Source organism: Limanda limanda, chromosome 1 (genome assembly GCF_963576545.1).
Source record: "Limanda limanda chromosome 1, fLimLim1.1, whole genome shotgun sequence".
NCBI lineage: Eukaryota > Metazoa > Chordata > Actinopteri > Pleuronectiformes > Pleuronectidae > Limanda > Limanda limanda.
Window position 1 is genome coordinate 19135459 of NC_083636.1, and position 14938 is coordinate 19150396.

A 14938-nucleotide genomic window follows, 5' to 3' on the forward strand; every position below is an offset into this window, starting at 1 on the left:
CCTGGTCGATGGGTTATTGAAGGACATTACTCTGTGCGCGTCACCAATGTGTGATGATGCAAACCCAGATTTGTGTTGTGATGAATCCTGAGGCTCCTCTGGGAAGCTGGAACATGGCCTCACATTTCCACTATAGCATAGATACGGTGTATTATGTAACTCAATCCAGGCTGGCCCATTAAACAGCACAAGCATGAAATCTAGGGCAACATGCCCGGCCTCCCAAGACGTCTCTGCAGCTCTGAGTCGGTGGGGTGACGCTCAGCCGAGCTCCGGTTCTCTCAAGCCCAGTCACATACACGAAACCACACAAACAGTGACAGGGGATATTCATACATCCACTGACTTGGACACGTTTGTTTTGCAACACAAATATTTTAATTTCCACTCATAAATCTTCATCTCTACGGATGAGTTATAATTCTTACCTCCAGCCTGAATCCAATTTAGATATTAAAGAGGTTTTTATTTAAATACCACGCCCAATTTCAATTTTAACTGTCATCATTTAGTTTCTGTTCTCTTACTATTAGCACCTTTAAGCTCTCGATGATGAAGTTTCTATTCTTATATGTATCAGATGCGCTACAACATTATTCTATTCAACACCACCCTCCTTAACCCCCGATCTTCCTCCTCTCCAGCAGAGCCAAGATGATGTGCGAGGTGATGCCCACCATCAGCGAGGACACGGCTCTGAGCCAGCGCGGCTCTCAGAGCAGCTCCTCGGACCCCGACTCCCACTTCGAGCAGCTGATGGTCAACATGCTGGACGAGCGGGACCGGCTGCTGGACACGCTGAGGGAAACCCAGGAGAGCCTGGGACTGGCCCAGCAGCACGCGCAGGACGTGATCTACGACCGCGACGCGCTGCAGCGCCAGCTCAGCTCCGCCCTGCCACAGGTGAGAAACCCGGACGCCGCTTGATATGATGTTTGTGCAGATATGGACGGGAAAGATGGGAACACATGCAACTAAGGTCCGTGGCTGTATGTGAACCAGGGATGCTATAGTGATATGTGTGTGTGTGTGTGTGTGTGTGTGTGTGTGTGTGTGCTTTGTACTCTTGACGATGTGGACATCCACGTTTTGACCTTTGTCTGTTTGTTTTAAGCAAAAACTACCGGACAGATCTGTTCAGTGACATCCTAGTTGTGGATCTGATTTTTGTCAGAAACATTTTGCGGTTTGCAATGAAATTGAGAGACATTGATGTATTTTGGCCTCAAAGTCCATTTGAACTTCATTGAATCTTCCTCCAGTTTTGTTGCTCCAGGATCTTGTTGCATGCAGTTTGTGGTTTGTGTGAAATCAGATCTGATGTATGGTGGAGTGATGTATGAATGCTGGTATTTGATGAGTGATATTGGTGCCGCTTTGCCAAGAAATACAAGGTTTGACCGGGTGTTTTCCTTTATGAGTAGATGATGGACACACAGGTTGTGAGGATGAAATGCTGCATCAGTGTCCCTCACTGAAACTGTGTGTACTTTTAATTTACCGTCTATAACTTGACTTCAGCTTAACTGAACATTGCTCAAACTTTGTGTCTTCCAGTGGCTTTACTTTGGCAAATTTTCCATTTCAGTGATTCTCATTAATTTCTAATTAAATCATGCAAGAGTTTAAAAAAAGTGAATTTAGCATAATCGCTTGCATCCATTAATATTTTGGGGAAGTGGGCCAGTTAGCAGTTGGACTCCCAGCACATGAAGATCTTTTTGTGTAAGGCTGTTGTTTATTTATCAACACCACAGTATGCGGCCTATGTGAAGGAATATGGTGAAACAATAAACGTTGTTGTGTGTTTTGTTCATGTTTGGAAACATGTGGGAAAAAGAGGAGTTTTATGTAATAATTCCTACAGCCAGCGGAGATTAGCACTTTTTGTGTCTGTAATTCCAGTCACATGCTCTCTCTCCTCACACCAGCAGACTCTGGAGGTTTCGCTGGTGGAGAGAGGAGGACTTTGTCCACCGATAGCGTCAGTAATCCGCATGGTTTCACAGACCCAGGCGGGGCGCACACTGTGTCTGCATTAGCTCTGGTGTCATCGCACATTAAGGCTCAAAGGGGGTTTGAAAATGTTAAAATGATGCTTCCTATTTTGAGTTTTTGGCCTTTGGAATAATTTGAATTAACCCACTTAGACCTCTTCATTCTGGAACATGTTGTCGGAGGGTGCGTGCTGAGATGTTGTAAATATAGCTTTTTTTATCAGTGTCTGCATTTGCTGTGGTTTCTTCGACGCTGTGGTTTTGAACTCGGGGTGAAGTGGTCTCCGGCTCTCACTGCAGCCTCTGGGCTTTCTGCTTCTTCAGAAGTTTCACAGAGGACATGATATACAGTTTGAGAGTACGAGACAAAAAAGGGAAAAACTAACCAGCTACAAAACGCTCCTCACATATTTTACCCTCTGAGAAAAAGAACGAGGACATCAATCTTGCATGTCTCTTTCCTTATTCTCATCGGAATTGCAAATCTGACTATTTCACTTCCAATCTCGCAGAAAACATCCAGGGCTCCCGACGTGAAGTAACATTTCCATTATCAGACAACTGACGTCCACTGGCGGCGAGGGCTCTGCATTGATGCGGTGATGCATTGGTTGTCATTGTGTAATGACAGAGCTGACATACTGTTCTGGTGCTTTGCCTGGCACCCGGCTTAAATTAGATGTCACTCCGGTGATTGGGATCCTCCGAGCGGCGTCCTGGCACAACCGATTCCATTAATTAGCCTGATGGAGTCTCATTGGCCTGTGTGATATCAACGTTACTCTAATGGTTTGTGAAGAGGTTTGTTAGACCCTGGTAATTACACAGAGACGTTTAGTTAGTCGAGGGAAAGCGCTCCTGCTGTGATGCTGCTCAATCTGCATAATGATGCGAGCTCTGCTGGCAGCTTCTTCCTTTCTGGACCGAGGGAATGATTTTATTCTGCAGATGCAGTCGTCACCTTTGTGTTTGTGTGAATGTCTTTGGACTTTATGGGTGTGTAGTTATTGTACACTTCTTTTTATGAATGGGGTTTTGAGGCTGAAAAGAGGAGCTGCAGCAATGGACACTCTAAGGAAAGTGATTGTTTTTTTTTAAAATTGAGATTATGAACCTGAATATGATTGTTTCTCCTCTAAATAAAGATGTAATTAAGCAGGATTTTTGGGGGCATTGCATTTTGGATCAACGCTCCGATAACGAGTCATAAACGATAGGTAACTTCCAGGTCACTCTTCACTCTGTGGAGGTTGTTAATGAGAAGAGAAGCAGCAGAAATTCCCTTTAAAAAGACACAAGTGGGCGAAACGTAGCCTGTGAGTGTGTCTTCGCTGATATCACTCTGTTCCCGAAGCCCCGAGCTCTGGCAGGATTAGGCGTCGGCCCGCCACAAACTCCCCCCCCATACCCTGTTCCTTCTCCCTCTGTTTCTGCTGTCGCTGCCTCTTCTGTTATGTTTACGCTTTGCTTTGTGTCTTCCTCCTCTCCTCTGTTTTTTCATTCTCCCCCAGCCCCTCCATCCGAGGTCACGGCTCCGCTTCACATCATGACACTTCCGACCGATCGGAGTGACATTCGCCGTCCCAGCTCAACGCTTCCAGGGCAACACCGCACCCCCCCCCCCCCCCCCTTCACATGCAAAACAATCCCACTGTCCCTTCCCCAGCCACTGTCCCTCGTCTTTCCTTCCTACATTTCATCCGTCCATTTTGTGACACAGCGGGCGACCATTAGCTGTATATGTGTCATAGGCCCATTCGCTGCATGGCGTGCCTTGTGCACATAGACGTAAATGTCACAGTTAAAGGAATACGCCACCGAAAACCTCAAGTCTCAATCACTCACCTTTGGCAGGTTTGGAAAGTTTGTAACTTGCTCCTTTGGTTGTCTGGATTCAAGGAGTTTACGTCTTTATCTGTGTTTGTCTGTGTGCGACTACTGGACGGATTAGCCTGACACTGGGTGAACAGATGCAGTATTTGAGTTGGTGTTTTTCCATATTTTCATTGATTTCTCTGAGAATAATTCATTGATCCTGGTGAAAAACATCAGGGACTGACATTTACGAGTCTGTGTAATTTGTTGTGGCTGAATTGGATTTAATTAATTTAATTTTGTGGAAGTATGAGCAATTTATCCAAAGAAATTTCTCAAATCAGTCTTCTATAATAAATCTTTACTTCACAGTTATTGTCAAGTTTATCTAGTTTTTCATTACTTACAGTTCTGAAGCTCAACAGGATATAATTAATTCAATGATTTATTAAATTAGCCACTTATCAAGTCCAGAGGATGAAGGTTAAACTCGGTGGAGTCAAGTGTCTGCTTTTGAAAGCAGAATTATACGGCAACTAGAGTGGACCTCATTAGAGAACGTACCTCTCTCAAGGCCAAACGGTCTCCTTAAATTCTCTCTCATAGATATCTGTACCCTATATATGCTAGATTCAATGCGAAATCAAGATCCATGAATTGGATGAAGGAGAAGCAGTATCTTCTTGTGTGGAATGAGGGGCACCACCGCCCCCCGAAAACCTCTTGTTCTTCCTCATCTCTCATTATTCTGTCTGTTTCCCTCTGCAACGAGGAATCTGGAGTCGCTCTGCTCGGAGAAAAGACTCCATGGACTCAGTTCAGAGAGAGAGAGAGAGAGCTGAGGAAAGACATGTAGAGCGCGCAGACAACCAGAAGCCTAAAGCGCCGAGCTCATGTGACCGTCCTCCCATCCCCCCACACACCACCCGGCTTGGTGCAGGCGAGCCGGCAGACAGGCAGTGTCCTCCGCAGCGCTCAGCTGCGTTACTGTACTCCGAGGGTCCCGGGGGGCTGCGGGAGCCTTCTCTTCGTGTTGTTCGTTCTCTGTTGCCAAACATGGTCTCATGGACACTGTTGCTGATGCTAATGTTCTCCACAGCGTCGAGATTTCTTGTCGGTGAACCTACTCTGGAGACTCTGTGACTATGACCTTGGTGTCGTTGACCCTGGAAGGTCAGCAGGTGGATTTAAACTGTCGGGGAAACACCAGAAGTGCAGTTGACCTTTAAATTGTGCAAAAAGGAATAACAACTGTACAAGCTCGTAAGGTTGAGAAAGTGAAGTGGGCCACTGTTTTTTTATTGTTCTTCCAAAAAACAAATGAGACATGTGAGTCGCCTTCGAAATGAGCAGGTCTGCATCACAGTGGCTGTTTTGGGATGTAACAGCAGTTTGTGTAATCACAGACAGACGGACGCTTTGATACTGTTCGATCTTGTTGATTTACGCTGGTTTATCTTGAAAAGTTCACATTCATCTTTGAAATTCATCTCACAAAAACGTTTTATTCCCTCCCTTCCAAAGACGTTCTGTCTTTGCCCCTAATTTCGTTGTTTGTATGTTCCTCAGCAGAATTATGTAAAAACCTCTGGATTGATTTCCACAGAACTCTGTGAAATAGTAGAACATGAGCTGAGAAAGAACTTTGCATTGTGAGATTTGGATTTCTTTTGACATTGTCACTAATTTCCCAGGGAATATTTTATGCACGAATTTGTGAAATTTGGTGTCCCTTGATTGAATTTAAGGAAATGGTTGGGTTCAAGGGGGATTCTGTTTTTAGCCGTGTTCCTTTGCTTGTTAGTTAGCAGGATTACGCAAAAACTACTGGACAGATTACCTGGAAACTTGGTAGAAGGATGCTGCATGGGTCAGAGAGGAACTAGTGGATTTAAATGTGGTTTCATAGCAGTGTAGTCTTTTTCAGCTGCTGCAGTCAAAAATACAGATTTAAACCTGTAACTACATCCGATGTGTAACAGAGAAATGTGGTCTCAGCTACAAGGTAAGGTAAACTTGTTTAATTTAAGTGGCCTCGGCGGAGGTATGCTCTCTGAGGGTCTTTATTTTATTCGCGTTCAAATTTAGAAATGTAATAATAATAAATCTAGTAATAAGTCAAATAAATCCTGAATTCCTTTTTTCCGTCTCTGTGGATGTGTAAATCTCTGCTTCTGGACACTCAGGACCAGCAGCTCGGCCTCAGGTCCCCAGACGCTGATCCCAGAGCTTTCTCTGCCCGGCCGCACAGTAATGAGATACCAGGCAATTGATCACACGCACACTCACTGATGTAGTAATGAAAACTACGTCTGCAGCAGATTACTGTACAGAGCAGCCCATTGATCTGTGGTCTGTTCATTCACGACCATCCCACTGGTTTCGGCAGACGTCGTTCCCGATGCCTGGAAACATGCTCGTCACACAGGAATCAAAGTTTCATTTAAAGATTAGTAATCAATGCAGCAGTGGACGCCATCTACTCTGTTTATTAATCACACATGACACGGCAGTTCATCAAAGGGTCTCTCTGCAGCCGTGTCATCGCATTCTTCTTAAAGCTCCAGTTGATATTGGCAAATAATCATGGAACATACCCCTCCTGGACGTCCGTGGGGGTGAGTCGAGAACAGCCCAGTGGTTCAGAAGGAGGGAGGAGGGAGGAGGGAGGAGGGAGATGGTGGAGCTCCCCGACACGGGCACAGCGTTGAAACGAAGATGACGAAGTTCTTCGAGGAGGAGGAAGAGGAGGAAGAGGGGGATGAGAAGGCGAATCCTTCTCTGATGTGTCTTTTTTCCCCGTCCCCCTCCTCGCTGCTGCCCTTCCTCCACCCCTGACTCTCTGTTGCTTGTACAGGAGGCCCTGTGGGCTCCAGCAGTCAGCCAGTCAGCTGGTCTCCTCCGCCAGAGCAGCACATGATTTTCCATGATTACTGTTATTGTTTGTGCCCCAGTTCACGCCGCCTGCAGGCTAGATGTGCAGCCGATGCGTGGTCGGAAGAGGAGATGGGGGCTTAGATCGAGTAGGTCCACAGTGACGACTCCAAGATTCAGAACGTGATAAGGAAATGTGGGGGGAGGTCATTCATAGATGTCCTGGCCCGGTCAGTTCCAATCTTCCCGTCTCACAAGTGAAATTAAAGTTATTTCTTCTCAGTTTCCCCCGAAAGCCTTGATTTTCCTCCCTTCCCCTAATTCCTCTCTCCCCTTCAGTCTTCTCCACATCGACAGAACCCGTGATGGACCCTTGGCCCACGCGCCGCTGTCTGCGTCGGCGTCTCTGACAGAGATGCCTGATCAATACCCTTGAAAGGTTAGGGTCTGATTAGGGAGACGGATCTAGTGCCTCCCCCCAGATGAATCATCCCGGTGCCAGGCGCCAGATGCCGGGTGACCGGAGTCTGACAGTGGGGTTGGCGAGGGGGGGGGACAGAAGACGGGGTTCGGATCTCCTGCAGATGTCATTATCTGTGTAATGAAGGGGGGGGGGGGGGTGCTGCTGTAAAGTCAGAAAGTTACAGGATCAGTGCATCAACCTAACAAGGAGACAGCAGCTGCTTGTGTACAAAGACTTTCTTATTTATCCGTCTCTTCATCCGGTCGGTGTATCTACATCCCACTGTGGTTCATGTCAGTGGGATAATAATAAAATCCAGCTCCTCCTCTTCAGTGTTTGCAGATGAGTGATGAAGTTGCAGTTGTTTTTCCTGACAGTTAAACGACGAGAGCGTGTAACTGTTTGACCTGCAGAGAATAGAGCAGTCGTTGTGATGATGTGTGTCTCGTAAGAATGTTTGGAATTTTACGACTGTAATGAGGGTAAATGTCGGAATAAACACTCTTTGAATAAAGTATCAAATTTCTAAAAAGTCCCAAATAACTAAAGGGGATGTTAAGTTTAGTTTAACGACCACAAACAACCAGCCCGTGGTTTTAACAAGAAGAAAAACTGAATCTATCAGTGATCACGACGTACAGAGTAAATGGTTTTGATGGTGATGTGTTGATTGATATAAGACTTAAGAAGGAAAGTGCGTCTGTGCAGCTTCAGCCTGTCAGAGCGTCTGCAGCAGGGACGACTCCTCCACACACGGGAAGTTATTACTAAAGCATGACCGACCCAGTTGCCGGATTAAATATTTGGTGCTGCTAAGCTGTAGCTTCTGTTTGGCTTTTGTAAGGTTTTAATTTTTGATCTAGGTTCCTTCACATCAATCTTGTAAACGAGCTTCTCCTCCGACGCGTCTTTCGTCAGATTGAAGAGCATCTGAAATGTTACTTGTGGAAATATTAGGAAAAACTTTAGGGTCAGTGTGGTTAGAATTATTACTATTTTGACACAGAGGCTAATACAACAACAATACAGACAATAAAAACCTTCTCCACTGACCAATCACAGCTCTGTTTGAAGCCCAGGTAGCTCCTAAAGTCAGCCAGGGTGGAACCTCACGCACATGCCACAGACACAGAGAACCCCAACAAAGACAAAACACAAACCCTCCATGAAATGTCATAAACATGGAGTCAACATCGTTCGATAGCTGGAAATCCTCCATTTTCTCACATGCTGTGTGACAGTCACTCGGCGAGAGGGAGGACCCCAGGGATAGGGAGAGGAAGTAATCCCCTAATAACCAGGACTCACGCTGCTGGTCAGTGGTTTATGAGTTTAATTCACTTAATGAAATCAGTCTGTTAGAGACGTATAAATATATACGAGCCTGTTCCCTGTGTGAGGTGATTTCACGCAGCCTCTGGTTCCTGTGGACGTGATGAGTTACATGCTCGACTCCCTGTTTTTCCCACTTCGTTTTCAAGAAGCGAGATGGATGTGAGACCCTCCTGGGGATATTTTCTTCTGTCCTTCTTTTTCAATTTTCCACACAAACATTTGATGATCAATCACGTGCGCAGAGGAAGCGACAACGCTCAGGCAGACGTACGCCTGCGACACTTTGATGTCACCTCCTCCAGTGGGTGGAGATCCACGTACGTGAGTGTGGGCGGGGGAGGTGGGGGGAGTTTACATCACTGCGAGGAAGAACTGCGGCGTGACTCAGACCCTGAGGCTAGAAATACATCATTTTTCAAGTCGTAGTCCACATACACACGTTCCAGCCACGCTGCCTTCCTGCTCTGCCTGAATGAAATAGAGAGCCGGCTCCCTTGAGAGCCACTTAAGTGAGCCGAGTGAAAACGAGGTTATGACCAATACTCACTGCTCCTCGCCCGTGCTCATCTGCAAAACGTAATCCTGCCTCCAAAAGCAATTACATCTGTTTATTTTCTCTCTGCCGTGGATGGATACCAGTTTCCTTTTTCACCAGTTGCTGCCTCCACTCTGGAATCAGCTGCTTCCTCGTCTCAGTTTCCTCAGACTCTCCAGACACGAAAGCAGAAATGTCCCGGATGCAAACGTCGATGATGTCATATCAAGGCCCGGCCAATACACACGCTCAGCCAATAACGCTTCATTTCTAACATATCTGACATTGACCAGAACGTGCAGTCATCCCCCCCTCTGCCCCCAGCCACCTCCAAGGCCCAACACGCATTCACCCAAATGAGCCTCAGGAGCTTTTTATAGCAGCAACACACGACCTATATCTGATTTCTCCCTCCCACACGCGTGATGAGGACGGGCGTGGAATCCTTGGGTTTTGAAGGTGAAACATAACGACTTGCTCACGCTCTCCGAGGAATTGATTCCCCCCCCAGCGCCTTGTCTCCGTACCTGCATCTTACTCAAACTACATCTACAACCTCCTCCTCCTCTTCCTCTTCTCTGAGGCAGATGTGCAGCCCATGTGACTCCACCACCACCACCACCACAACCAGCAGCGTGCAGCACAGCATTGCACTTCATCATGTTTCTCCTCATCACGTTCCCCAGTGTTTGGTGATATAGAGCGATACTGAGGCACTGCTGCAGGGAGGGTCTGGTGGGGGGGGGGAGATGGAGTCAATGAGCCACAGATGCTTGATATAATTAAGTCACAGATTTAGTTTGTAATTGTTTTTAAACACTTTAACGTCGTGTAACGTGTCTCAGCTTCTTAATGTCACTGTTTTGCACATTTGCAGTTTGAACTTGTAAAATGTAAATGTTCAAGAACTTTTTTCATCTCTTTCTTTCATTTTCGCAATAATTCCAAAGTTAAATATCAATTTTTTTAAATCTTTGAAATTGTCATTTACATTTACATTGGCCTAGTAGATTGAAAATGATCAGGCTTGTTTAGGAAACTGCAGCTCTGAGTGTGTGCAGCTTGGATTTCAGGAGACTGCTGGGACTGAGTTTTACTGACTGCCATTCTAGTTATTGGGGGGGGGGTTTATTCCTCCGTGCCGAGGACAGCAAGTGGCTGCAGTGATTATGTTTTCTGGGTTGTGTGTACGGCCCATTTTTGTGAACACGATATCTCAACAACGCCTTGAAATGTCGTAGTTTGACTAATTAGATGTGGATGGTTGAAGGTCAAGGTGACAGTGACCTCACAGAACAACTCTTTGTCTTCCGAATGCAACATCTCAGGAAAACCTTGAGGGGACAAATTCAAATTTGGTACAAACGTTCACTTCAACTCAAAGATGAACTGATTAGATTTTGGTGGACGAAGGTCAAGACCTCATGTGAGTCTGGGAGGGGGATGTATGGAATTGCACTGGTCAGTGGAGACACACAACCACAGGGTGATAATTCATCTCATCGTCCTCCTGTAGGAAACTGCACAACTGAAATCGTAAAAAAAAAAGCCTAAACTGTGAATGACATTCTGATGTCGGCCTCTTCAAACTTAAATAACGAGCGAGTCCTTGTAGACACGCCGTTTTGCACTAATATTCAGCGCCTTGAATAAATCATAAAGCGGCAGAGATTTCAATTTTCCAAGTGACGGTGGCTGGAATGCACAGTGGAGCTTCCTGACTTATTGCATTTTCCGCTGAGGTTTTCTCAGGCTGTCTGGCTCCTGCCTCTGCTGCCACGGTTGCTGTCTGTGTGTTTAATTTACAGCTGAATGCAGCAGGTTTTCACACTGAAACAAGGATATGTGGATTCTCTCAGAAGACAAAACCCAGTCAGAGGCAGGTTAATTCTATTTCTTTAAATACATGGACACACAGACCAATAGTGGAACCACACTCTGCTCTCTGGAGTTATTAAAATCCAGCTAGAATTACTCGGTTTATGATTATAAACCAGCAAACTTTCAATCCATTATTTCTTGAATTGTAATGAGAAGACGCGTCACTTAAAATCCCAGAGAAAACTCGAGGATTTAATGCAGTTACATGAAAATGTAATTCTTTTCATGCCGCAGATTGAATTAACCTTTCATTTTATGTTCTTCGAACCGACAACAGACATCTTGGTGTCTGTTTAAACAAACTAATTTAGAGGTATGGTATTTAATGACCATATTTTAAACATAATTAAACCTAGAGAAATACCTAATTTTAAACATACTAATGGTCTATTTCATTTGATTCTGTCCGTTCCACATCTCCACTGTCTTCTATGAATCAGTATAATGGTTCTTTCCATTATTTACCAGAAACTGTTCAAAATGAACTCTTTATCTAATTGTAAGGAACATTTTTACAATACATCTTTTTAAAGCTTGGTCATTTTAAGTTCATATGTTTGTCCTTTGTTGCTGTTTGGATCATAGACTATCAATAAAGATGGACCAATATTTTTGTACACGCTCTCGACCAATTTTTTGTCTGTCTCGACTGTTTTTATATCATCAAACAACCAAACTTACCAGAAACATGAACACTTGGACATCAGCGTGATCAGAACTACCTAAAATGACAGAAACCATCTTTGAAAATAATGTATTTTGACATATCTTGCGTTTGTATCGGTCTTTTCTGTCCTGATGTAAAAACGAACATCTCACTCAGCGTTGGAGTCAGAGTGAAGCTGTGGGCTGCAGGTGTCAGTGGTTAATTAGCCTCAAGTGTTCGCTCGCTGGCCTGGTTACATTCACAGCTTCCTGTGGCCCCGCTCTGCACTGTGATAATCACAGCCTGGCTTCCTTTTAAAGACCGGGCCCTCCCACCCACCGCTCCCACAGCTGCATGTTTTGTTCCCCGTGCTGAGAGCAGTCATCTGGTGCCAGCCTCCCGTGGCCAGCTGCTGCCCGCCGCGCTCCTCTCGCAGGTATCTCACAAAGGGCGTGTGGTTGAACGGCAGCGCGGCCACGTCCAGTCCCACTGCTGCTGAGGCGGCGCTGCACTGGAGCCGCCAAGTTCTCATGAGCTGCTTCAAAACAATTTGATTGATTAGAAACACGTCCAGCTTGTTGATAATGCTGGGAAAAGCCATTTATGGGTTATAGGGGCAAAATTATCTCATAATCAAACACGCACGTCTTCCTATCTGTCTTAAAATCGTGGTTTTTGATACATTTTATATTTAGGACAACAGTAAATTAGCCTTGGCTCCTTTACACGAGAGCATCATCTTATTTACAGTTTTCCTGATCATTTATGAAGCAAACAAATGTGTTAAACTAAAGCGACTGTTTAAACCTTTGGTTTCTGTAAATAAACAGTTAGATACACAAGCGCACAAAGCTTTACAGCATCAAAGGAAGGAAATGGATGCGATGAATGTTTAATTTGTTGTGTGAGTCAGTGTTTGTGCGTCTGAGTAACAGCGTCGCTGTGCACGGAGCGTCTCGTAAGCTCGAACCCAAATAGAAACACGGGAGGCGGAGGAATGAAATAACAAGAAAACAATATGAATGAGAGGACAGTGCATCGCTTGTATCAGAGAGTTTTCACTTTCCTATCTAACCTGGTATGATTGTTTATCCCTGCAGTTGTTAGAGGCCTGTTGAGAAACCCCAGAAACAAATTAAGACCTCTAGGACGGAACTATCGATAAAGATAAACGATGCGTCTCCACTTCCAGAAACGAAGCCAAAATATCTCAGAAAGGAATTCAGTCATCTTGCACCGATGACGTCATTTAGGGCCAATTAAAGGGACGGAAATTCTAACGCTCACACAGTACAGACTCTTAATTGCTTGTACAATTACTGCAGACCATTCTCTGTGGCTTCATGCAAAGAGGGACCAACAGATGTGCGTCCAATCAAAGCCAATTTTACCCCTGTTGGTGCTTAAAGGATGAATTTCACATTTACACCTCTTTTTTTAATTTCTTAATTCTCAGTAAAACTGTAATCACAGCTCCCTGCAGATGTGTGCACATCATATCAGAGTATGTGGTGTGAGATGATGCCGCAATGCCGCAGAGACTGAAGACATTCATCTGTCGCGCCACTAACTGTGTTACTGTTTCTCTGTGTACGGCAAAATGTTTCCATTGTCCCCGACAAAGAAGCGTTTGACTGAAGCCGCTCGGCTGCAAGAGCGTCGCTGCACCGCTGCCGCAGCCGGTGAGCATCACAGCTCTCCTGATTTATGGGCGCCTGTAAATGACTGATGGCCTCAGGCGACCGAAACTGCATTTTATCGAACCTCTGCTCCTAGTGTATCGCTCTGTGTACGTTACCGTCCCCACCTCGCAGAGCGCCCCCTGAATATAGATCAGCAGCAGTTGATTTTGATCTACTGCCGTCGGCGCCGGCCACCGAAATGCCTCGTGCCGCTAATTAGCATCCTGATTGGCCAATCTGGGGTAATCTCCCTCCATCTCTGACAGCATTAGTCATGTAATATGCAGACAAATGCTCGGCTGATCACTGATCCCCCGGAGTTTGGATTAGCAACCGAGTATGGTTCGTGTCAGTCATTCTGTCTGTATTATGGGATGTATTTATAGGCCTGTGCTTGGACGCCTTGTGTTGAGTCGACGGCGCCGTGCTGCTTGCTTGATGATTTCTGTCTGCTCAGTGTTCATCTTTAGCAGCTACGGGAGGAGACCAGGACGATGGGATCAATCCACTGATTCAGGATTCAACTGATTTGCAGTGTGATGTCAATGCTCCTCTGTTTATTGACCAAAAGGCATTTCTTTTGGTTTTCATTTTATATATAAACGCAGCAGTGCAATGACGCAACCCTCAGATGATAATTTCTCTCCGTCTGAATCGATGCTTTGGATTTCCCAGGACCGAGCACTTCAGTACAGAGTGGAGATGAAATGACCGAAGCTCCAACCTCAATATGGCGACAGTAAAAGCAGCAGATTTTTTAAACCAAGATTTCTCTCGTGATGCCTCCAGAGGGTTAGGGTTATTACTCTCACATGATAGAATGATCTCTGCAGACCTACAGTATAATGTAATCTATATTCAGAGGTTATCAGTGTGAGCCTCAGGGAGTTGATCCGGTGCATGTATATGTGTGGGTGGAAATAATGCTTTGGTTGTTTGAGGTAAATATACACTTCATGCTCTATGCATTGTGTTTTATTGGATAATATATGACATTTTGAGACATGAGTACTGAGTTACTCAATAGACGTCCAACAGTCCCTTTAAATTCAATCAAGGTGAAACAAATTGCAGACACACTCGTACAGATTAGATATCCTCATCAAGATCCATGAGTCCTCGGGGAAAACGTTAAAAAGAAACATCCTATTTCGCAATGTCAGTGGAAAAAAGGGAAAAATAATTCTTGGATCTGCTTATTGTCCAGATTCGTGACAAAATGTAACTGACTTAATTTGCCTTAGATCAATTGCTGCAGCTTTTACAGTTTCAGAAAGAAAACTGCACCACAGGACACTGCACTAGTATTGAAAAAAACATCAATATCTAGAAATGATAAATGAGATAATTATGTTGTGATGCTCCGAGTAAAATACACACACGGTCTCTCGGGGCTTCTCTCTGTTTTCTTTTCCAATAACTTCTTGTCTTTTTCTCACAAACAAAAATGTGACTGAAGCCGTTGTCATTGATCCTGATGCGCAGTTGTTATGACAAATAAATCTCTGCGGCTGCAACGCCTGTTTAGATTCGTCCGTCAGTGTGACAGCAATGATCCGCTCGAACGCAAGAGGGAAGGAGGGGAACCAGTTCTGACTCATCTGAGCCTTAACTCCCCGCATGACCTCTTCCCATGTTCTCCTCCCATTCACACTGGACACCGCTCATTCAAAGAAAGTTTCCTGCGTTCACAAACTCCCACATAAAACC

General features: G+C 45.1%; 1 protein-coding gene across 4 annotated transcripts in view; it reads left to right on the forward strand.

Annotated features, from left to right (window-relative positions):
- Positions 1 to 654: 654 nt before the first annotated feature.
- ppfia2 (PTPRF interacting protein alpha 2) overlaps positions 655 to 14938 on the forward strand; it is a 102498-nt gene continuing 88214 nt past the window's right edge. For all 4 annotated transcript variants that reach the window (XM_061073486.1, XM_061073475.1, XM_061073482.1 and 1 more), the window contains exon 1: positions 655 to 903. In XM_061073486.1, the coding sequence (XP_060929469.1) occupies positions 655 to 903 (249 nt within the window). The remainder of the gene's footprint in view (positions 904 to 14938) is intronic.